The sequence below is a fragment of the Gossypium hirsutum genome, chromosome D06, assembly GCF_007990345.1.
Source record: "Gossypium hirsutum isolate 1008001.06 chromosome D06, Gossypium_hirsutum_v2.1, whole genome shotgun sequence".
NCBI lineage: Eukaryota > Viridiplantae > Streptophyta > Magnoliopsida > Malvales > Malvaceae > Gossypium > Gossypium hirsutum.
Genome location: NC_053442.1, coordinates 4,702,948 through 4,726,761, shown reverse-complemented (window position 1 = coordinate 4,726,761; position 23,814 = coordinate 4,702,948). Strand labels below are relative to the sequence as shown.

At 35.9% G+C, this 23,814-nt stretch overlaps 2 protein-coding genes across 2 annotated transcripts; one reads left to right on the top strand and one right to left on the bottom strand.

Moving 5' to 3' along the window:
- Window positions 1–2,837: 2,837 nt before the first annotated feature.
- Window positions 2,838–4,671, bottom strand: LOC121218727 (uncharacterized). Its single transcript, XM_041096422.1, has 3 exons — window positions 4,502–4,671; window positions 3,439–4,311; window positions 2,838–3,330 (listed from the first exon to the last, which is right to left on the bottom strand). The coding sequence occupies exons 1-3, from the start codon at window positions 4,669–4,671 to the stop codon at window positions 2,838–2,840; spliced, it is 1,536 nt and encodes a 511-aa protein (XP_040952356.1).
- Window positions 4,672–16,348: 11,677 nt separating this feature from the next.
- LOC107901447 (F-box protein At1g22220) lies at window positions 16,349–17,465 on the top strand. The gene has a single exon (XM_016827462.2). It carries the CDS (start codon window positions 16,473–16,475, stop codon window positions 17,379–17,381), a length of 909 nt encoding a protein of 302 aa, XP_016682951.2. The 5' UTR covers window positions 16,349–16,472; the 3' UTR covers window positions 17,382–17,465.
- Window positions 17,466–23,814: the final 6,349 nt, after the last annotated feature.

Below are 23,814 nucleotides of genomic sequence, written 5' to 3'. Positions count from 1 at the left end.
CGATATGAGGCAAGGGAAAATTATCCTTTGGGCTAGCTTTATTTAAGTCTCTGTAATCTACACACATTCGTACATTCCCATCTTTCTTAGGGACGGGTACGATGTTGGCTACCCATTCGGAGTATTTAACTACTTGCAGGAATCCAGCATTGAATTACTTTTGCACTTCCTCTTTTATTTTTAATACGACATCCGGCCTCATTCTTCGAAGTTTTTGCTGAATGGGCTTACAATCCTCCTTTATAGGAAGACAGTGAACTACGATATTAGTACTTAACCCAGGCATATCTTGGTATGACCATGCAAAGACATCTTTGAACTCTCGAAGCAACTCAATAAGATCTTGTTTTACTTCTTCAGCTATGCATGTGCCAATCTTCACCACCTTTCCCTCTTCCAGGATCACCGTCTCTATCGTCTCTTCGTGAGGTAGGATTTGTTTCTCTTCCTGCTCCACCATCCTCAACAAGTCCGGAGATAGGTTGCAATATATGTTATCTTCAAAATCTTGAGATTCCTCTAAACACATATCTCGTTCAAAAGGGTTCTCTAAGTTCATAGTAGAGTCACTCATGTCATCGATATCTTGGAACCTGTTATAAGTACCAAAGAATGTACAGGGAATGTATGAATTTAAGGATTCTTATTTAGTATGGCCATGAATGAAAGAATGATTGGAATATAAGCATCCAAGATGACTATTCACACGAAAGAATGAAAAGAATTTTAAAAGAATATATACTCAAAAAGAAAATGCGAAGATATATTTCATTGAAGTCACAATGTTCAAATATAAGCCTATTTCAGTTCACAAAAGGTTTTCATTTTCTCTAGGCTTAAAACAATTAGTATGTTTTGAATATTACTCTGGAAAAGCTCTAAAAACTTCAGGCATTTCCTCTGCAGTCCAATTGTTTAAAACACTCCCAGGTTCAAAGGGATAGATGCCTGATGTACTTCCTTCTTCAGATTCTTCTTCAAATATGGCATTGATGTTCAGGTTTCCTAACATTTCCTCTATGGTCTTCCTTCTTGAAGTCCTCAGACCAGAATACATGGTTCCTCCCGATACGAAGGTCCTAGATATGTGGGGGAAAGCCATAGGTTCCCAATCAACTTCTTCTCCGTTCAAACGTGCCTTCCTCCTCTCTTGTCTTTTCTCTAACTCTTTCCTTCTTTGCTTAGCATTTGGTTTAAATCCTAAACCAAAGCGGTCCTGTTTGTCTTTCACCACTGGTGCCTCTATTCTTCCTTGAAGGCATCTTCCCAGTCTTCTTCTAGGCACAGCTCCTTTCCCAACTGTCATTTGTAATCCCATCTTCGTGGCTCTAGACACGTTGGGCATTGGGATCCTCTTTCCCTCAATAACAGAGGTCGCATTTACGAACTCTAAGGATCGAAAGGAACATTCGATCGCCTCCTCATCTGTTCCCAAATATGGTGCGTCACTGGTTACCGATGCAATAATGTCTTCCTCAGCGTCGATCGTAACTAACCGGCTTTCTATCACTAATTTCAACTTCTGGTGCAATGATGAAGGTACCGCCCCTGCTGAATGAATCCATGGTCTCCCCAGCAAGCAATTATACGAAGGCTTAATATCCATCACTAAGAAATCTACTTCGTATGTATTCGGGCCAATCAAGAGGGGTATTTCTATTCTTCCCATCACCTTTCTTTCGGTGCCATCAAATGCTCTTACTATATTCTGGCATGATTTCATGTGGGAACTATCCATCGGTAACCTATTTAAGGTAGATAGGGGTAAAACATTCAAGGCTGATCCATTATCAATTAGCACTCCCGCTAACGTGTACTCCCCGCAGCGAGCAGTGATATGTAATGCTTTGGTGGCTCCTCTTCCCCCCGGCGGTATTTCATCATCATTAAAGAAAATGAAATTGTCGGCACTGATATTGTTAACCAAACGGTCCAACTTATTCACTGAGATATCACTAGCGACATAAGTTTCATTTAGCACCTTAATCAACGCATTACGATGTACCTCTGAACTTAGAAGCAATTCAAGCACTGAGATACGAGCCGGTTGCTTATGTAATTGTTCTACCATGCTGTACTCGCTATGTTTTAAGAATTTTAGAAATTTTTTAGTCTCATTTTCAGTTACCGACTGATTGACATGCGGCTCAATTTTGTCTGCTTTTGCTTTTCCCAATTCAACCGCTAAGGCTTTTCCTTTTCCAGATTCCACTCTAGCATTTGCCGGATCATAGCGTTTTCCACTTCGTGTGTAGAATCCTTTATCCTTTCCTGAAGTATTTACCAAGCTCTCTTCTCTTGGGATTGTTACATTGCAATCGTAATTCTAAGGAACCTTTTTGCTATCCTTGTAGGGAAAGGATATAGGTTTTTGGATTATGACCTTTGGTGCTATTTGTATTCCAGATTCTCTGCTCATTGGTTTTGAAATAATCACCACCGGGTGATTAGCCTTTTGGGCTTTCCCCGTAGATCCTTCTTCTGCAGCATAAACCTCTCCTTCTTCTAGTCCATTAATCTCTTCATAAAACTCCAACTCTTTGTTATCCATTAAGTTTTGCACCATGGTTCTGAACTCGGTGCATTCTTGGATGTCATGGCTTTCTCCTGCATGGAACTCACAAAACTTCCTTACTCCTTCAGGCCTTTCTATTGAACCTTGCTTGATGAGACCTCTTTTCATCATTTGTTTTCAAACCCATTCAAGGGGGTCTTTATCTCTGCTATGTTGGCTTTGACTCTCCTTCCTCCATACTCAATTATCGCATTCACCCCTTTATTATCATGGTTAGGCAACGGATTCTCTGCTACATTCGGTCCTGATGAGTCGCCAATCTTTACGATCCCCAAATTGATAAGTTTTCAACTAACTTCTTGAATGCAGTGCAGTTCTCAATCGAGTGCCCCTTAGTCCCCGCGTGATACTCGCATTGGGCGTTTGCGTCATACCACTTAGGGTATGGAGGTTGCATTGGTTTCAGGTAAAATGGAGATACCACATGTGCATCGAATAAGTTCTGGTACAATTCCCTATACGTCACTGGGATGGGTGTGAATTGAGGTCTCTCTACGTTTGACCTTTGATTAGATTCATGTTTCGAAGAACCTTGCTGATTAGCGGTTACTGCTCTGGCTTGCCCCACCGTAATTGATTTAGAATGGTCCCTGTTAAACACACTTGCGTTGTTTATCTCATGCTCTTTTTTTCTTGGTGCTGGCCTTTTAGTACTTTCTCCCGCTTCTATCTTGCCGCGTCTTATGGCATTCTCTATCATTTCTCTAGAAATCACTATGTCTGAAAAGCTTTTAGTGGCACTGCCCAACATGTGACTGAGAAATGGAGCCTTTAGAGTATTGATAAAAAGCATAGTTATCTCTTTCTCTAAAAGTGGTGGTTGAACTTACGCAGCCACTTCCCTCCATCTCTGAGCATATTACCGGAAACTCTCATTAGGCTTCTTTTTCATGTTTTGCAATACAATTCGATCGGGTGCTATATCCATCACGTGTCTATACTGCTTCATAAAGGCTTGCGTCAAATCCTTCCATGAATGAATACTGGCCCGACTTAATTGGTTGTACCATCTAGCCGCTGACCCGATCAAACTATCCTGGAAGCAATGAATCAGCAATGGGTCATTATTGATGTATCCTGTTATCCTCCTACAAAACATAGTAATATGGGCTTCGGGGCAACTGGTCTCGTTGTACTTCTCAAAATCCGGCATTTTAAATTTGGGAGGGAGCACCAGATCAGGTACCAGACTCAAATCTTTAGCGTCCATTCCTCGATGGTAATCGGTATTTTCCAGGGCTTGAAACTTCTCCTCTAACCATTTACATCGGTCTTCTAATTGTTTCGGTAGGTCTACTCTTGTCTTCTCTATTTCTGCTGCGTCGAGATCAGGAACCACGGGATTAATAGGATTATCCCCGGGATTAGAACCCGAACCTGTTGGGAAGTTCATCGATGTTGGGGCACCAACTTGGTATAGGGATCTAATGGTGACAGGTACCCTCTGTGGGTACACCCCTGGTTGCGTCTGGACATTAGTTGGGGCGAAACCTGGAGGGTAGGCAGGGTCTTCGTGATCATCCCCAAAATTTATCGCGGGGCTCTTCCTCTTATCATGCCCCCCAGCCGTTAATTGTTTTAATTGATTCAATAATTCTCTTTGGGATGCTTCCATATCTTGCTGCAGTTTGGCTAACTTTTCTTGCATCTGAGCTTGCATCTGTTCTTGCAATTGCTCTAATTTCTCTAGTCTTTGATCCATTTCTTTGGTTCTCCGGCGAGTACCGTAACGATATCTAGTTGACAGATTTTCGTTGATTTTCAGGGTAACTATCATTAATTAGAGCTCTTATTATTATTATTTGAAACTTTAATGCATATGATGCAATGCAGATGAATGAATGCAAAGAAAAGATATTGATTCTAATTCAATTTCATTAGAAAAACTTGACTAGAAAACAAATTTCTTTACATAAAGTGGATTACATGTACGGCTTTGCCTTTATGCTCAAAGCCTTAACCCTCTTAAGGAGCCAAGCTAACTCTCGACCCCGACTTGACTCCGACTCATATTTCAAACTCAGTATATCAGCCTGAACCGCTAAGGTTTGCAGATGGTCAGCCACTTTCTGCACTTGAGTCACAGCTTCGCCCATAACGTAATCTCTATCTCTAATCTGACTTTGAAGATGATGGAGCTGCTCTTGGTACTGTTCATTACGTCTTTTAAGAAATTCTACTCGTAATTCAGAATTTCGCAATGCGTCTTCAAGTTCTTCTATCTTTTCCTTCAATTCTTCAATCTTGCTCAAACTTGCTCTCAGCTCGATCATAGAGTTACGACTACAGCACAAGTGAAGCGACCTTTCCAACTCAGCTATCTGGGCTTTTAATCTTGCTTCTTCATTTCGGCATTCTAATAAATTTTTCTCCAAAACGCTTTCTCGAGCTCGAGCGTCTTGAAATTTCTTTTCCCACTGAACAACTTTGGCCTTTTCTTCTTTGACCTCCTGTCGCCATTACTCTGATGTTTTACCTAAACCCGCAGTTCTCAGTGACAAACGCAGCTTCTTATAATCTATTTTTAGACTATCTAAATCCTCTCCAGCCTTGTTCTTCCCTTTCCTCAACTTTTCAGCTTCCAACTTGTGGATATTGACATCTAGTCCCAAACGCATCTTTTCCTCTTCTAGCTGCTCTATCTTCCTTTTCAATTCCAAACTTCGTTTTTCAAAGTCCTGTTTGATGATCTCTAATTCTGATGGAACTATTTGCAAATACTCCTCTATGGATCAAACGCAATCTTCTCTTGGCCCGAGGATGTTATCATTAATCCTCTTACTTCGCCATCTATGATACTCGGGGGTCGTCATCGCTCCCACAGTAAATCGTTTCATCCGATGAGTTTGCCTCCAAGCATTGGTCATCTCTCGAATCTTCTTCTTGTAACCATCATCTTTATACGAAAACTCGCACTGAGCTAGTCCTTGGGTGGTAGGCACGAACTGTCTTGACCCATACTGTTTCAGTACCATCAATGGTGCATAGCCAACAGCTCCCCAAATCCCGAGTAAAGGGACCCAGTCGAAATTCCCACATCGATACAAGATCTCATCAGGCACCATCCAAGGAGCTTTCCATTCAACATTTTCATCTTTGAGATTTTGAAGGATCGCTATCCATCTTTCCACGGTAATGTTGTCACGTCTCGGCATGGCTGCTAATTCCTTCAATGGAGAATAATTCTTGGAAAATACTCGGTAAGAGACTTTATCCACTTTCCAGAAGTGACTGTGGAACCATACAAACAAGAACTGTGTACATCTAATGAATCTTCCCTCCCCCGCGCTTCGGCACGCACTTAAAGATCTAAATGTCTCGGCCAAAATTACTGGAACAAGTGTGACCCTCTTGTCCAGTCGATCAAACAAATTAGTAACTGCCTCGTCTATATACCCCAACACTCTAGGGAAAATCATCAGCCCATAAATGCTCAAAGCAAAAACATTGACTTTTTTCTTCGTATCAGGATGAGCTAAAATCAAATCACGCAGACTTCTCCAGGGAATACATTTGTTTTCTCCTTTTTGTTTGACCCGTGCTGAGACCCATTGCTCACTCATTCCCAAGATGTTCACTAGCTTCTTCACAAAAGTCGGGACATTGATGGCTTTAGAATAGACTTTATCTGCCTGAAACCTTGTGCAACGCAGTAAGGCTGTATATTCCTCTATGGTAGGCACCAAGTCTATCTCCCCAAAAGTAAAGAAGCTATAAGCGGGATTCCAAAATTAGGCCAGGGCTCGAAACAAATGCTCGTCCACTTTAATATCAAGCAAATAAGGCAAGTCACCATAATTAGAGTAAAATAATTGTTTGACTTCATCATCCCACTAGGCCCATATTTCCTTCAACTCTTGAAAATTATTCTGAGTTACATTGATATAAGTGAAGTCTGATAACTCTAACGTGTACCCTTCCATCAAGCTGTCTCCTTTCTCGAGTTACGTTTTTTCTGACCATATTCGGACAACCGCATTATCTTCCACTTTATCAAAAAATTCACTTTCCATGATTAGCTTTCTATCTAGTAACCGAATGTGAATCAACACCTTTTATAATGAAATGCCATGTATGTCATGCAGTCAAAACAAAACACAATAAATCAGTATAACAATAAAATTCAATACAAGCAATAAATAATAAAGCGCCTATTTAGGTGTCTACTAGGGGTTGGAAGTGGTTCTACCTAGGGTGGATTCCTAGAGTTCACTATATGTGGTTTGGCTTCTAAAGTAAAGGTACCCGAACCAGCAGATTCCTCGATCCTCACCTATTATAGGCTCATAAGGACCGAGTTCGGTTCAGGGGAATACATTTCCCTATGGCTGCACGGAGATTCTCACGAAGACATAGGTACGGATGTATCCCGGAAGCGATCCACTATCCTGCACGGAGGTGAAAACCTCACGAAGGACTAGCTTCTCACTCCCACTTAAAGGGTGTGACCAACGGTCATGCAATGCAATGCAAAAGATACCAAAATTTAAACAAACAGAGCAATTATAGACCACAATGATGAAAACTATAAAGAATGAAATGCAATGAAAGGATCGTAAATTTAAACCAAATTTTCAATTTTCGACAAAAAGACAAAAAGTAATCAACTTGTGGCTTGACTCTCTTATTTAAAGTCCCCAGTGGAGTCGCCAAGCTGTTGACACCATTTTTTGGATAAAATGGGGTCGACTTGGGTTTTGATGAAAACGAAAAAAAACAGAGTCGCCACCAATCCTTTTTTAATGAGGTGTGATTAGATCACCTCGAAAAGTGGTTATTTTTAATAGACGGTTTGATTTTATTAAAACAACAAGTCTGGTCCACGAAATTTAGAAAAAACGGGTTCGGGAGTCAGTTACGCACGGGGAAGGATTAGCACCCCCGATACGCCCAAAATTGGTACCCAGTTGATTACTTAATATCTTAATGTCGAAAATTAAAAAATTTAAAGAAATTTAAAATACGATCCTTTATCTTAAAATGACTTGTATAAAATAGGTTGCTTATAAAAACTCCTACTATAAAAATTGAAAAAAGGATATTCAATTGTTCGAGTTAGATGAGGAAATTGCAACCCAATACGTTAGGGCACAATTTCTCAACATTTCAAACATTGAACATTGCCTTGGTTGTTTTTAAGAAAATCCTCATCTCGAAAAAGCAACATGTCACATCCAATACGTTAGGACACGACATATTGAATTCCCGATAATGAGCTTTTATTTTTATTTTTTAAAAGTAACCTCGATTATTTAGATTCAGCAAAGAAAATCAGAACCCAATACGTTAGGGCTTGATTCTCTTGAAGATCCCAAATACCGAGTGTTGCTTTTATTTTGAAATTTTTTGTTCTTAATAAATTCGAGTAAAATGGATGTAAAATAATAATGGTGACAATGTAAATAAAATGATACAAGCCAAACAATAAATAATAAAAATAGTCAGGGCAAGGTAACAAATAATTAGGAACTAAAGAAAGAGAACAAACAATAATAAACGTGCAAATAAATCAACAAAATTAACAACATTATGCAAATATGAAAGATATATAAACACATATATATAAATAAAATAATGAGAATATGAAAAAATGTGTGTAAGTGTACATGTTTCGGAATTATTATACATTTAAAAGTCATGTAAATGTATGTACATACATATATACATATATAATAATCATTAAATATATAAAAATACATATGTGTAGGTATATATGAGTCATAAAACGTAAAGAATATGTACAAGATATATTTTGGACGTATAAAGTATATGTAAATGTATATATATAATAAAGGTGTATGAAAGCATATTTTATATACGTGTATTTATAAAATGTATAGAAAATATATATTGATTTACCAATACATATGGATATATAATTATAGAATATATATAAAAATATTTACATATATACGTTTATGCATATATAAAAGTAAGCTATTATAAAATATGAGCAAGCATAATACATAAATATATATATAAAATAAAAATGAAGTTGAAAATAATATAAACTACTTAATATATTAATATAATAGTAACAAATTAAATAAACAGAAAATAAAGCCAATAATAATTAATAATAGTAGTAATGATAATAATAATAATAATAATAATAATAATAATAATAATGACACTAAAATAATTAATTAAACAATAAAATTGCTAAAAAGAGATTAAATCGAAATAAAAACATAAATACTGGGCGATTTCGAAATAAATAAAAACTAAAAGGATTAAATTGCAACACGCGCCAAACATAGAGGGACCATAACAGTAAATAAACCAAAGCCCCAAAACGCAGCATTTAAGTGGACCAGATTGAAGCAAAAATAAAATTATGGGGCTAAATTAAAAATAATAAAAAAGGCAAAGAGGGCCGAATTGCAATGCGCTTCAAGGTCGGAGGGACTGCGCGCGCAAATAGACCCTTAAATGAAAACATGCGGATCCTTGGGTGCGGGTCGGGTCAACACGCGGATCCCCTCACCCAAAACGGCGTCATTTTACTAATGATATTTAAGTGAAAAAAAAACTAAAAAAAAACATTCAAATTCTCATTTCTTAAAAAAAAAAAAAAAACCCTTCACCCTTTTTTTCTCTCAAAACATTTCCCCTCCTCCGGCAGAAACCCAAAATCCAGCAAAGGAGACCGCCGTGCCTTCGTCGCGCCGGCGTCACGTGCGGTGGCCGGAAAATTCAAAAGAGGTTTTTTTTTTGCGAATATCAACTATTCTTTTTTATTAGTATATGTATATTATATGTATAAAAGTAAAAAAAAACAGATCTAAAGGAAAAGATGCGAAAAGAAAAAAAAGGAATCACCTTAAGATCTTTGTTTAATCCGTTTTTGTGTTACATAAATAGCTTTTTTTTTCAAAGAAAAAAGCCCCTTTTCATGTTACAAGTTCGGCTTTTATAGCCTATTTTTGTTACTGTTTTTGATATATTTTCCTTGCTTCTTTCTCCTTTGCAGATGCCAGTGGTGATGGGAGCAGGTGGTGGTAGGTGCGGCGCGGAGTGGCAGTGGCAGAGGCCAAAGGTCAAAAGGGAGGCGCCTACGGTTTCAGTCTCTGAAACCCTAGGCAGATTTTTTTTATGAAATTGGGCTTGGGTGTTTTGGGCTTCGGGTTTTGGGCTGTATTTGGGTTAGTTTTAGGTTAGTTATTGTTTTATTTGTTGGGCCCAGGTTTGGGCAAAATTGGGTTGTACAACAATCATATCAATAATTATGATTATAGTTGTGGACTTGAACTAGTTGTTGAAGTTACAAGAAACAAAATATGAGGAGAAGTGACAGTAGAAGTGATCATATGTGCCATGATTGTGATAACCACAATAAAATAAGAGAGAGTAAATTGTTTACGCAGTTTGGCTTCTTTATATTTGGAGAGTCTAATTCAATGGGATAAATCTATTGTCTTTGAAACAAATGCAACAAGTGAACCTAGTTCTAACACACTCCAGTGAAAAGTTCTCACTCTTGTACTCAAAAGACTAAATCTCTCACCACTAAATCCTCTCCCAAGATAGCTCGTAAAACTAACAACAAAAGGTTTTACTTTCTCAAATACACTCTAAAATATAACATTCCTCAATAAATTGATAAGTGCTCTTAATATTCAATACATCAACCTACACGAGTCTCTCCAATATATATATTTACGAGACTTGGTAGCATACTAAAAGGTCAATCACAATCTCTTTTAAACAGTAGTTCAAATAACTAGATATAATATAATAATGACCACAGCAAGGTGAATTGTTGGTAGATAAGTCTTCAAAAAAATCTTCCCAATCCAACATCCTTGATCCAAAGGAGTTAATTAGTATAATCTATCCAATCAATTTCAATCCTCAAAATATGATTTTTCAAGTGAATTAATCTTTATTGATGAGCTTGAATCACTCAACAACTACAATATTAAATTAGCACAAAGATTTATTTCTATAAATCCTGTAAAAAAGACAATTGATCATTTGCACATACAACAAACTTCAAATATTTCAAAACCTTTTTTTTTCGAATTGTTTAAACCAGCCAAGGTGCCTGCCTGGTTTCCACTATTTCCGTATTGACCTAATATATATATATATATAGACCGTGAAAAGGTTCCCACTTCTATTTAAAAAGTTTATCTTTTCTATTAATTATATACAAAACATAGGGGCACCTGGACTTAGATAAGGTGAGATAATTGGTACATGAAAATCCAGATGGTTCTGTCTTAAACCTTGCAGTGTATCTTTTGTAGTGCTTCCTTATTATCTTGTACCTAAAAAACAGATCACAGAGAGAGAGAGATGGACATATTTACAAAAAGGAAGTAATATTAATATAATTAGACAGGGAAGCACACACCAAACAGGCTGAGATTTTTGTGCCCGTACAATTTTTTTACGAAGGTTCGGGCTATGAGTGATGAGGAGCCGTGGAGATAAGAGGAGGAGGACGGTGGTATTTTACGATCAATAGGGTAATAACTGAGGTGGCGGTGGCCTTGCATGCATGGAAAGGTGGTCCATGCAGCTCATGAATTGCGTGCATGAGACAATAATAATTATAATAATGGAGGAATTTGTCTCATCGTTTTTGTTGATTGAAATATCAAAAGGGTAAATTAAACCATTAGTTACTAAATTATGGGTAAGTTTTTGTTTTAATCATTTAACTAAAAAATTATAATTTGGTCACTGAACTACTTAAAAGTTTCATTTAAGTCACTAAGTTGTTAAAATCGATGTTATATGGCTTTCTCTTCGCACTGTCTATACCTATCAAAAGCTCTCTTTCCCCTCTCTATTACAGTTCAATTTTTTTATGAAACAGCTTTAGACGTCACGAATCTGCGAATCAAAGGTCAAATAGCTTTTTCTTCAATCTTCAACATTGACCGTCAGATTGAATTGGATCTAAGGTATATTCTTCTGCTTGTCAATGGGTACTAATACACTATATCGATCATCAATTCGTCGCTTGGAGCTCACTAACAGAACCTTCTTTTTTGAAAGAAAAAAAAACCTTAACAGCCTAGTGACTTAAATAAAAACTTTTGAATAGTTTAGTGACTTAAATGGGAATTTCAAATAGTTCAATGACCAACTTGTAACTTTTTTTAGTTAAGCGACCAAAGCGAAAACTTACCTATTTAGTAATTAATGGTGTAATTTACCCATATGAAAATAGGTTTTTACAGTAACATTATATGCCAACAAATAAATAATTTAAATATGAAGATGTATAGAATTTTGTTTAGAAGTTATAAATACAAATATTGTAAAATACCAAGTAACAACAACATATAGTCAAATATACAAATAGATAAAGCGAAAAAAATAAGCCCAAGCTTAAAAGCTTGTCCTTCCAATCTGAGCCCGTAACGATCTAAGTCTGAGAAAACCCAAGCACGTGGCATATATGAACTCAAGAAAATTTGAGTCCGACATAACCTAAGCTCGAGAAAGCCCAAGCCCATAAAAATCTGAGTTTAAGTATCTGGCCCGAGCCTGAGATAAATCTGGCACACAACCTAAATTTATAATTGAACAATCATAATAGACATTAATAATTAATTTAATTTTATGATATTACTTGAAATAAAAATAAATAATAATTATTTATTTTATGAAGTCGGGGTTCATAAGCATTACATATTTATATTAAAATTTTATTAATAGCAAAAATAATCAATAATATTTTTTTATGTTAAATTATAAAGTAAATTTTTAAAAACATTAATTGAATAAAATATGGTTTAATACTATAACTATATATGTACAATAAATAGATGAAATTAATAATTATTAAAATCTATAAAATTTAAATTTAACGATAATATAAAAATATATATAATAACATAATACATTAATTTAATAATACAATAACTAGTGTTATACTTATCACAAATGATAGAACATGATTTATTATGCAATATTAATAACATTACTAATAAATTTAATTTTAATAATTTTTTTATAAATATTTAATTTTTATTAATATTATTATCTTTATATTATATTTTAATTTGGAACGAGTTTATTTTTATTTAGGTTGGGTTTTAAATAAAGTTTAAATTGGGCTTAGGCTTAGGTTTGGATTTGGAATTGGGTTTAAATATATATTACATGTACAAAGTTGATTAATTTGGTTTAAACGGTTTTGAATTTTTAAAACCCAAACCGAATCAACAACATTAAATCAATCGGCTACCTAACCCGACCATAGTGCAAATACATAAAGTATTAATATATTAACTGATTATATTTAATCATTAATGCATATATATAAATTTTTAATATATTATATATTATATTATATGATATAGCATTATATAATATAGTAGGAGGGCTAATTTATAAATGTACAAAGTATATATAGAGGGACTTAAAGCATATTTCAACCAATATAATAATAAACAAGAATATATAATAATTACTATATTATGTACTACTGTTATAGTATGTGATATAGTATTACACAATGTAGTTTTAAAACTATTGATACATATATATAACTATTAATTGGTCCAAAATCAAATTTACCAATCAATTTGTTTGAATTGCCTTAATTTAGTCAGTTAATTCGGTTTTAATAATTAACTATAATAGATGATAGACTATTACATAATATAATAATATATAGTATATAATTACGACTAAATCTATTAATACATATAGATAACAATCATCACATTATAGATTATAAGAAAAGAAATTTAGAGTTTTCGGCAACATTAAACAAGTACAATTTGATAAATTAGTATATTACAATACATGCCTATAACTAGTAATAGATAAAATATTATTAAAAAATTAATATCTTGATAAAATAGTATTTTTATTAAATTAGATTTTAAATTGGATGTTAACTTTTACAAATTGTATTTGGATATTGAACTTAATTTTTTATTTTGGACTTGAGATCTTATAATTAGTTTATAAGACACATTTGAATGTGTTTTTCATTATATACAAGTAAAATGGGTTATTACATTTGGAATTAAAATATTTATAACTTGGAAAATTTAAAATTATTTGAATCCGCCAAAGCCTACCCAACTTGATCTGAGCTCGAATTTAAAAAAATTCGAACCCCAAAAAATTTAATTTTGAAAGGGCCCGAGCTTGAGAAAATCTAAACCTAAATTGATCCGAGTTCGAGAAAATCTGAACATAAAAAAATTCAAATAAAAAGACACCTCTACAAATAATTAAGAATCGAAATAGAATTCAACATATTCCACACATAACAACTATGAGAAAGTAGACAAAGGGGTTTAAATTTAATATAATGTATTTTAATCCTTCTAAAATTTGATTCATTTACAACTCCCAAAAAGTTTTTTTTTAGCTTCCTCTCTCCTAAAGACTCCGAATGGCAATTACCTATGATAATCAAAACCGAATACTGAAGGACTCAACCTCACTTTCTTCTAGCAATGCTAAGATCTCGATGGAAATGATCTAATATATATGAATAAAAGTAACGTAGTTTGAATAAAAAAATAATCTTTTTCATCAAATAATTCCTTTGCATTAAAAAAATTAAAATCAGTGGACCATGCATTAAAACTGCAGAAACTAGGACAATCTGACACCACCAAGAAATAAATGCTTGGTGGTAGGCAATTTCCAAGGCCTACTAAATCAGATTTGGTGTCTAAATCAGCCCAATTGGTTCTTTCCATTGTGCCTTTAATGATTAGGTATTGTGATTACCACGAAATTAGATAAACAAGCCAACTGCCTGCGCATTAATTAGACCCAGTTTATCTTTCTTTATTAGATTAGTAACTAAGGGGCTTAATTTTTTTAATTTAATCAAATGCCTATGCTACTTTCTAAGGAAACAAACAACAAACCCCATTTTTAAATGGCCCAAACAGTAAGAAAGAATGGGAAACAACGAAAACCCTGAATAAGCATGCAATAATTGCTTGGATGGCAATCTTGAATAGACTCCCAACTAGAGATAGGCTATACTCTACGAGACTTCATGTTGAGACTCGGTGTTTGCTATGTTCTAGAGCTGTTGAGACTAAACATCATATCTTAGGAAAGTTTGGGAGCTGGTGTTGCAATTGTGCAATATCAAAAGAAATGTTGGATTATGAAGTCAAGAACTGGATTGGACTATTTCGAAGCTTAAAACCAAAGCTCTCATTCTTCCTATACACAAATTGGAAATATCTTGAAGAAAATTAAGGAGATTGTACATGTTAGATTGAGAGGAAACATGTTAATAGGATTGATTCTCTTGATATATCTATTCTTCTTTATTTAAAATGGGATCTGATCAATTAATTTCCCTAAAGACAAAGTCAATAGTTTTAAACTAGAGTGTAAGAAAATGAGGACTGAGTCAATGGTGTTTAATGATATTCTTGGATATGGTTGGAGTTTTAGAAAATTAATTACCCTTTAAACTAATCTACAAGATACTGTCTATTATTTAATACATAACTTCCATCCAACTAAACAATTATTTTTTTCCTGATTGGACAATCTTAACAACTTGCCGGGTAGCCTTTAATTATTTATTTATGTACTATGAAATTCATCTCCAGAAATAATTTATATTAGAAGCCGAGTATTTATTTTAGAGTGTCTCACTTCTTCAACAATGCAAGTATTGTTCTTGGGGTGGCTATATTTGATTTTAACTTCGGGTTTTTGTCTCCCTATTTTGAAGAGAGTCCAAAAGAGTTCACCAAATTTAAGCTTTGGTAGAGTTCGAAAGCAAAAAGAAGTCCAAAGAAGGTCAAGTGGTATCAAGTATGTTAAGTAAGGCATTTAAGCCTTGGTTGATAGTTCTATCTCCCGCAAACACAATATGCATAATTAATATTTCACATAATATTTACACATCTTTTGTGAGTTTATAGGTCGTATCTACATCAACCGAGATGCTTCTTATAATTTGAGACAAAACCCCAACGCGGAAACAATACCTTCCGTTGAGGGTCCAAGACCAACCTCTCTTCAATTGTATAATCTTTATTAAAGATACATAACATTTTCCAATTATATCTGCTCTATCTTATTTTATTTGAATTTAATATTTTTTTAAACATTACCCATTTAAATAAACCAAACATTGGTTGATTTGATCATGATTTCAGAAATTTCTTAGCCAAAATATTGTTTTTAATACCCTTGTTTCAAAGTCGTGATCAAAGAAAATCTTTTAAATTCAACATAAATAAATTATAATCTTAATCGAAAAATAAAATCAAATGAGAGAATCAATGGGATAACTAAAACGACACCGCTACGTTTTTTGATCATGACGCATTACCCGCCAAAATTTATTAGGGGCCCAACTGTTTTACAGGTCAACGGTCAAAAGTACTCCACTACTATTTAATGCCTTTTTATTTTGTCTAATTATGATCTAGTCCCTGTATTCTTATACTGTTAAATATTGATCCCTTAAAATTCAATTTCAAGAGTTTAGTCCCTTACTCGTTTGATTTTAAAATTAAAATTTAATTGATAATATTATTAATTGAATTCGGTTAAATTTGAATAAATGAAATTTAATTTTCACAATACAGTTAAATATTGGTCCCTTAAAATTCAATTTCAAGAGTTTAGTCCCTTACTCGTTTGATTTTAATATTAAAATTTAATTGATAATATTATTAATTGAATTCTGTTAAATTTGAATAAATTAACTTTAATTTTCACATTAGGCAATTAAAAAGATTAAATTTCTAGAAATAAAAAAATACAGGGACTAAGTTTCAAAACTCTGAAGAGTACAGAGACTGAGAGCAATTTAAACCTTTTGTTTTTATTTCTTTTATCATTAACTTCAAAGCTTTTTTCTTTTTTCTTTTTTTCCAATTTGTATAAATATCGAAGTGCCAAGCATGAACCAAAAACTGAAGAAAAGAAAATGGACGGCTTTGATCAGCTACCGGATTCTCTGATCCTCCTGATCTTCAACTCAGTCTCCGACGTCAAAAGCCTGATACGTTGCCGTTCCGTCTCCAAACGATTCAACTCTCTCGTACCGCAAACTGATTCGATCCTCTTGAAAATCGACCGCGTCATCTCGTCGGAGTCAGACTCCGACTCGTTGTTCCTCACCCTCCTCAAGTCCTTTTTCAACTTCATCCTACCCAAGCCTACACAGAGTCCACTCCCGAACCGGACGCACACTTATCCGGCTCAAATCCTCTCCCGGTTCCAACGAATCAGGGAACTCCACGTGGAATTACCGGCCGGGGATCTTCAATTAGAGAAAGGCACGGTGGTTAAGTGGAGAGCGGAGTTCGGCGAGACGTTGAAAACCTGCGTCATATTCGGGTTCCGTTTGGGTCATGACGGGAATTACGAAACGGAGTTCGCGGGAGGGTTGAAGAGGCGCGTGATGTGGACGATAAGCGCGTTGATGGCTGCTTCCGTTAGGCATTTCCTGTTACGGGAAGTGGTTAGGGAACACAAGGGGATGGAAGAGTTAGTTATAACGGACAGGGAAGGGGAAGGGGAGGTGGTAATGGAGGAACAAGGGCTGAGGGAGTGGAGGGAGGCACGTGAGAGTCACGTGAGGGTGGAGGAAGAAGAGGAGGAGAGAGGGAGGACAGTGGTCCCGAGTGTAAGGATGAGGATGAGGCATGAGCCAAGGTTGGGTGCGACGCTGGTGGTGGTAAGGGCGGTGAAAGGTGGGACCCACAATGGGAGGGAAGCAGACGTGGAAGATGCTGATTTGGCAGTGAGGGCTTTCGGGAATGGCGTATATGGGGATGCTGTCAGGGAATTGCTTAAGGCGAGGAGCTATCTTCTGGAAATGAACTCGTTTTAGTATTTGTATTTGTATGTATATACTCCACTGTATGTAGCTTTGTTTATATACCAAAATGGAAAAAAATACGATTGGACAATGCAATTCTTGTGTAATAAGTGCCCTCTGCCATCATTCTTCCTAAAGTTAAAATTTGCTACTTTATTTTTGTTTCTTCTTAAAAATATTCTGTTTAGCAAAAATTATATTTTCAGATATGGATATTTTTGTAAAGAACAATGAAATGGTGGAAGCAATACAAATCTAGAAAGTTGGAAGGAAGGAGGGTACCATTAGTCTCAAGAGATTGGATGCAAGGACAATAATACACCAATATGCCACAGGTTATGCCTAAAGAAAATTGAGGGCCAAAAGAGTGCCGGCATGACTAATTCACCTTTTAGAAGGCTAGCCAGATTGGCAAACCAATGATGTCAATTGCCCACACCCCATGATAGGTACCTTTGAATGTGTGGTGAAAAGTACATGGTTATGTGAATTTTTTAGTCTTAGCTTTCACCCATACCAGAATGGGTTTTAAATATCATACTCTGTTTTTATTTTTTATTTTTTATTTTTAACTTTATTCTCATTAATAACTTCTTTCTTTATACAAATTTAAATATCCAAAAACGTCTCTTATCACAACTTTTAATATCCCCTCGCTCACAAAATTCCAGCTCAACCATGCCCAATCCATCATCACCATCCTATTAGAGCATCAACATACAGAAATATTCAACATTAATTTCCTACTGAAACCCTTTTGGAGCTACTTATTACTTCGCTCCTAAAATGACAGTTTTTCATAGAATTACTTCACACTTTCTCTTCGTACCATGTGTAAGATTGGAAAAAGGGGTTACTAGAACCAACATTTTTGGCCCAAATTTGTTTTCTAGCACGCAAACAATTAGTAAAAGAGAATATTGAATGCACAGGTATGAGAATTCAACTTCAACAGCTCTAAAAAGGAAACCAAAAAGAAAAAAAAAGTCATTGATGAATTTAAAGCAAGACAGGGTCAGCCATGGCCAAACCTTTTCCAAAACTTTAATATCAACTTGGCGGTAAGCAAAGTTGAAACATGAAATTATATATAAATCGCAATGTGATCAATTGAACTTGATAGAAGGAAGAAGACTAAAAGCTATTCATCACGGTTAGATGTACCGAAAATGAATGATGCGAGCCTATAACAAAAGGTTCATCCTAGAGAATTTCACGAGAGTGACCAAATGTTGAAAATCCTCCCTCTACGGAAAATATTTTGGAGGGAAACGGATGCCAGATTGGGAGGAACCTTATGATTATAGAGAAGGTTTTTTTCTAAAGGAGCTTTGATTTTAAGCGAGATGGATGATAAACCTGCAAAGTCCTGTAAACTCAGATTCAGTTAGGAAATACTCCACTTAAAAAATGAGAGGACCAATGTAAAAACTCACAAATGGCAGTTTGAGTCCAAAAAAGAAAAAAAAAGAAAAAGAAGTGATGTGAAAAAATGAAAAGATAAAAATAAAAAATGAAAAAGTAAAAATGGAGAGGCTAAGGTGAAAACCCGCAAAGGGCGCCTTAGACCAAAGGGGATTTGAGTTGAAAACCCGAAAAGGGCGGCTCAAATATTGATCAAAATGGGGCATGAGATTATCGGAGCAGCTCAAATACCGATCAGAACGGGGCATGCAATGGTCTTGCTATACCTGAATCAATAGGAAAGGGTAGGCGACATCTTGGGGCATCGACAAATTACTCCTAAACACATGTTAAACTCAGAATGGTCTTTTGAAAGCCTGTACAGTAAAGTTCAAGCTGCGATATCTAGGGCACCTAATCCTTATACTATTTTTGTTATTCTTGGAACACTTTATTCATTTCCAAGATACGCATTCCTAAATCAATGTCTTTGCTATCCATCTTTATTATCCCTGATAATTTATTCATTTCGAGTTATGCTCAGAACTAATTCAATTTTATCCATCATTTTGTTCTCTTTGCAAGTGTGTTGCATTAGAGTAATGATTAATAGACTAATAAAACTTTCACAAGGAAAGTTTTGCATATTACTCTAGAAGTTTCTAAATAATATAGGAACCTTAAACAGGACTATTGTTTAGAACGCACCAAGTTCAAAGGTTGGAAATCTAATAAGGAAGAGTCTAAATTAAGACTGTCCATTTGAATTTTGTTGTCTAAAACATCGATTGAACAAAATGGCAATATGTCGTGTTGGTGACAAAGCTTAGATGAACAAGCAAGCAATGATCACCGAATAATAAGAAGAAGTTGTTCTTGGAAAAGAAAATTCTTCATTTGTGCGTGAGCATTTGGTAGGATACCCTGGGAATGGTGTAAGAGACCAAAGAGTTTCACATCCTGTATCATTGAATTGTGATAACAGAGGATTGAGAAAAGCCCAAATCTTTTTACTCTTGGGTTACAATGGGAGAAAGATGGTACAAATTTTGCACCCCAATAGATCAAACTTGGAGGTTTACAGTGGGGGGCAATCTGGTCAAGTGTTTCTTTAGAGACGCCAGCCGAGCAAGAAGAAGCTATAGCACATTAGCGATGAAAATTTAACTTTGAATAATGATAAACTAAGTGATAAAGAAGGATCATTCTCAAAACATGACATTCTGCATTCATTCAAATGTTATTCATACACGTCTAGTTAGGAGCATTTGATTCATTTTGATCATGTCATCCTAATCACTAGGCATAATTAGGTTCATAAATTGAATTATACAGGTCATGTTCCCCAGAGAATAAACCGACGAAACCATAGATCTTACTTCCTTAGCAGTGCAATGGAACAGATTGAAGCTACGACGGCGGATCTGGTTTCCCTGATACTGCAATTAAAAAGATTGAAGCCACAACGGCGGATCTTACTTCCTTAGCAGTGCAGTGGAACAAATTGAAGCTACGACGGCGGATTTGGTTTCCCTGATATTGCAATTAAAAAGATTGAAGCCACAACGGCGGATCTTACTTCCTTAGCAGTGCAGTGGAACAGATTGAAGCTACGACGGCAGATCTGGTTTCCCTGATACTGCAATTAAAAAGATTGAAGCCACAACGACGGATCTTACTTCCTTAGCAGTGCAGTGGAACAGATTGAAGCTACGACGGCAGATCTGGTTTCCCTGATATTGTAATTAAAAAGATTGAAGCCACAACGACGGATCTTACTTCCCTGACGGTGCGGTGAAACAGATTGAAGCTACGACGGCGGATCTGGTTTCCCTGATATTGCAATTAAAAAGATTGAAGCCACAACGGCGGATCTTACTTCCTTAGCAGTGCAGTGGAACAGATTGAAGCTACGACGGCGGATCTGGTTTCCCTGATACTGCAATTAAAAAGATTGAAGCCACAACGACGGATCTTACTTCCTTAGCAGTGCAGTGGAACAGATTGAAACTACGACGGCAGATCTGGTTTCCCTGATATTGTAATTAAAAAGATTGAAGCCACAACGACGGATCTTACTTCCCTGACGGTGCGGTGAAACAGATTGAAGCTACGATGGCGGATCTGGTTTCCCTGATATTGCAGTTAAAAAGATTGAAGCCACAACGGCGGATCTTACTTCCTTAACAGTGTAGTGGAACAGATTGAAGCTACGACGACGGATCTAGTTTCACTGATATTGCAATTAAAAAGATTGAAGCCACAACGGCGGATCTTACTTCCCTGACGGTGCGGTGGAACAGATTGAAGCTACGACGGCGGATCTGGTTTCCCCAACATTGCAGTTGAACAAATTGAAGATTACAGATCATATCTCCCTAAGCAGTAGTGGAGCAGATCAAGGATGGTGAATTTTACCTCCCTGAGGTTACAATGGAGTACATTGAAGCCAGTAATTCTATCTCCTTGGGCAGCAGTGGAATAGATTGATGATTACAGGTCTTATCTCCCTAGGCAGTAGTAAAGTAGATCGAAGATGGCAGATTTTACCTCCCTGAAGTTACAGTGGAGTATATTGAAGCCAGTAATTCTATCTCTCTAGTCGGCAGTGGAATCGATCGAAGAAAACAGATATTACCTTCATGTATTGGCGTGAAGTAGATCGAAGAAAACAGATCTTGTCTTCATGTATTGGCGTGAAGTAGATCAAAGATAGTAGATATTGTCTTCCCATACTGGTGGCGAAGTAGATCGAAGAAAACAGATCTTGTCTTCATGTATTGGCGTGAAGTAGATCAAAGATAGTAGATCTTGTCTTCATGTATTGACGTGAAGTCGAAGAAAGCAGATCTTGTCTTCATGTATTGGCGTGAAGTAGATCAAAGATAGCAGATCTTGTCTTCCCATACTGGTGGCTAAGTAGATCAAAGAAAACAGATCTTGTCTTCATGTATTGGCATGAAGTAGATCAAAGATAGCAGATCTTGTCTTCTAATGCAGGTGGCGAAGTAGATCGAAGAAAAAGGATCTTGTCTTCATGTATTGGCGTGAAGTAGATCAAAGAAAGCAAATCTTGTCTTCATGTATTGGCATGAAGTAGATCAAAGATAGCAGGTCTTGTCTTCACGTATTAGCGTGAAGTAGATCAAAGATACAAGTCTTATCTCCCTGAAGTTGCAGTGGAGCAGAGAGAAGTAACCAATCCAATCTCCTTTAACTTGCAATGGAGTGGATTAAGACCACAGATCTCATCTCTCTGAAATTGCAGTAGAGCAGATCGCATCAAACTTATCTTTAAGTTGTAGTAGAACAAATTGAAGCTACAAGTCTTATCTCTCTGAAGTTGCAGTGGAGCAGATTAAAGATAGCAAATTTTGTTCTTTTTAAGAAGCTACAACGTACGAAGCCTATCTCCCTAACATTGCAGTGGAGTGGATTGAAGCACTAGTTCCTATACCTATAAAGATGCAGTAGGAGAGGATGAAGCTATTTGAAGCCATTTTGCACTGAAGAAGTCGAGGCTCAGTAAGACCGAGCACAATTGAGCTTTTAGTCTTTGCTCTATTCCCGTTACACGACAATGAGCAAAGAGGGGCAGCTGTACAAACCCAATAATGCCCGGGCACAAACCAATAAACGGGCCCAAACCATTAACAGGCCCAACAACTAATTTTCAGACCCCAGCCCAAAAAACATCAAAATTTCAGAAACCCTAACAGCCCCTGCCTCAGCGCTGCAGCAGCTGGTGCCGCAACTACTCCCACGCGTTGCGCCCGTCGATCCCGCACATCGCGCCCTTCACCGTCGCGAATCTTGCGCCTTCCCCGCACGCAGTACCTGCAGCAACGAACGCAAATATGCCAACAAAAATAGAATAGATTCTTTTTGGATTTTGTTCATTTTTTTTCATTTTTCTGCTATTTAAAGCCTTGAAAAATCTGTAAAAGGGGGGATACAAAGAATACGCAGGAAATAGAAAAAAACACTGAGAATACAGATTGTTTTTCTTGATTCAAGGTGAAATCGGGTTCTTTTTTTCGTATTTTTTATTCTCTTTACTTCATTTGTTTTTTTAAAAGAAAAGGATAATAAAAGGAAAGGGAAGAGGCTTACCTGCGTGGTCTTGCCGATGAAACCCGAAGCTCGCTTCGCCTTGAACGACCAGGATCCGAACTGGTCGATTGGTTGAGGGCAATGGCGGCGCAGAAACGAAACCCTAGCAGAGGGTATTTGAACTTTTATTTATTTATTTATTTTTTCCTTTCATTCAGTCAAATGGTTTTTAGAGGAAAAAATTTGTTTTAAATAACAGATCAAAACGGCGCTGTATTGTCCAGGCCTTGACCCGCGCGGTAACCTGACCCGAAGGGGAGGATCCGCGCGCTCTGACGCCACATGATCTATTTGCGTGATTGGCCCTTCCATTTTGCGATGCACTTCAATTAAACTCATTTAGTTTTTTTTTTAATTTAGCCGCATCTTCCATTTCTGTTTCAATTCGGTCTTTCGTTGCGAAGCGTTTTGGAGGGTGGGATTAATTTCCCTTTCAGTCCCCCATAGTTGCTCACGTGTTCAAGTTTGTCCTCTTTTATTTATTTTCGAATCTACCCCATTTTTTTGTTTTTAAGTTCAATTTAGTCCATTTTAGATTTTTTCTATTTTTTTAAAATATTTATCGTTATATCATTATTTATTATTGTTATATTATTTATTATTATGGTTATTATCATTATTTCTATATTCATGCACGCATGGTTTTTACATAATATATATATGCATTTTTTTATGTATTACACACGCATATTTTTATATATAATATATACATATTTTTTAATATATATATATTTTTAAGCTTTTATGAATACATGCATATCTTTTATTCATACGTTTTTATATTTTTTTTATATTTTTTAAAACTTTTACATACTTTACTTTGTAAATATATACACATATACATTTTTTTTATCTTTATTTTATTTTCATGATTTTCGTACACATATATACATGCATTTATTATTAGTTTTTTTTTATTTGATGTATC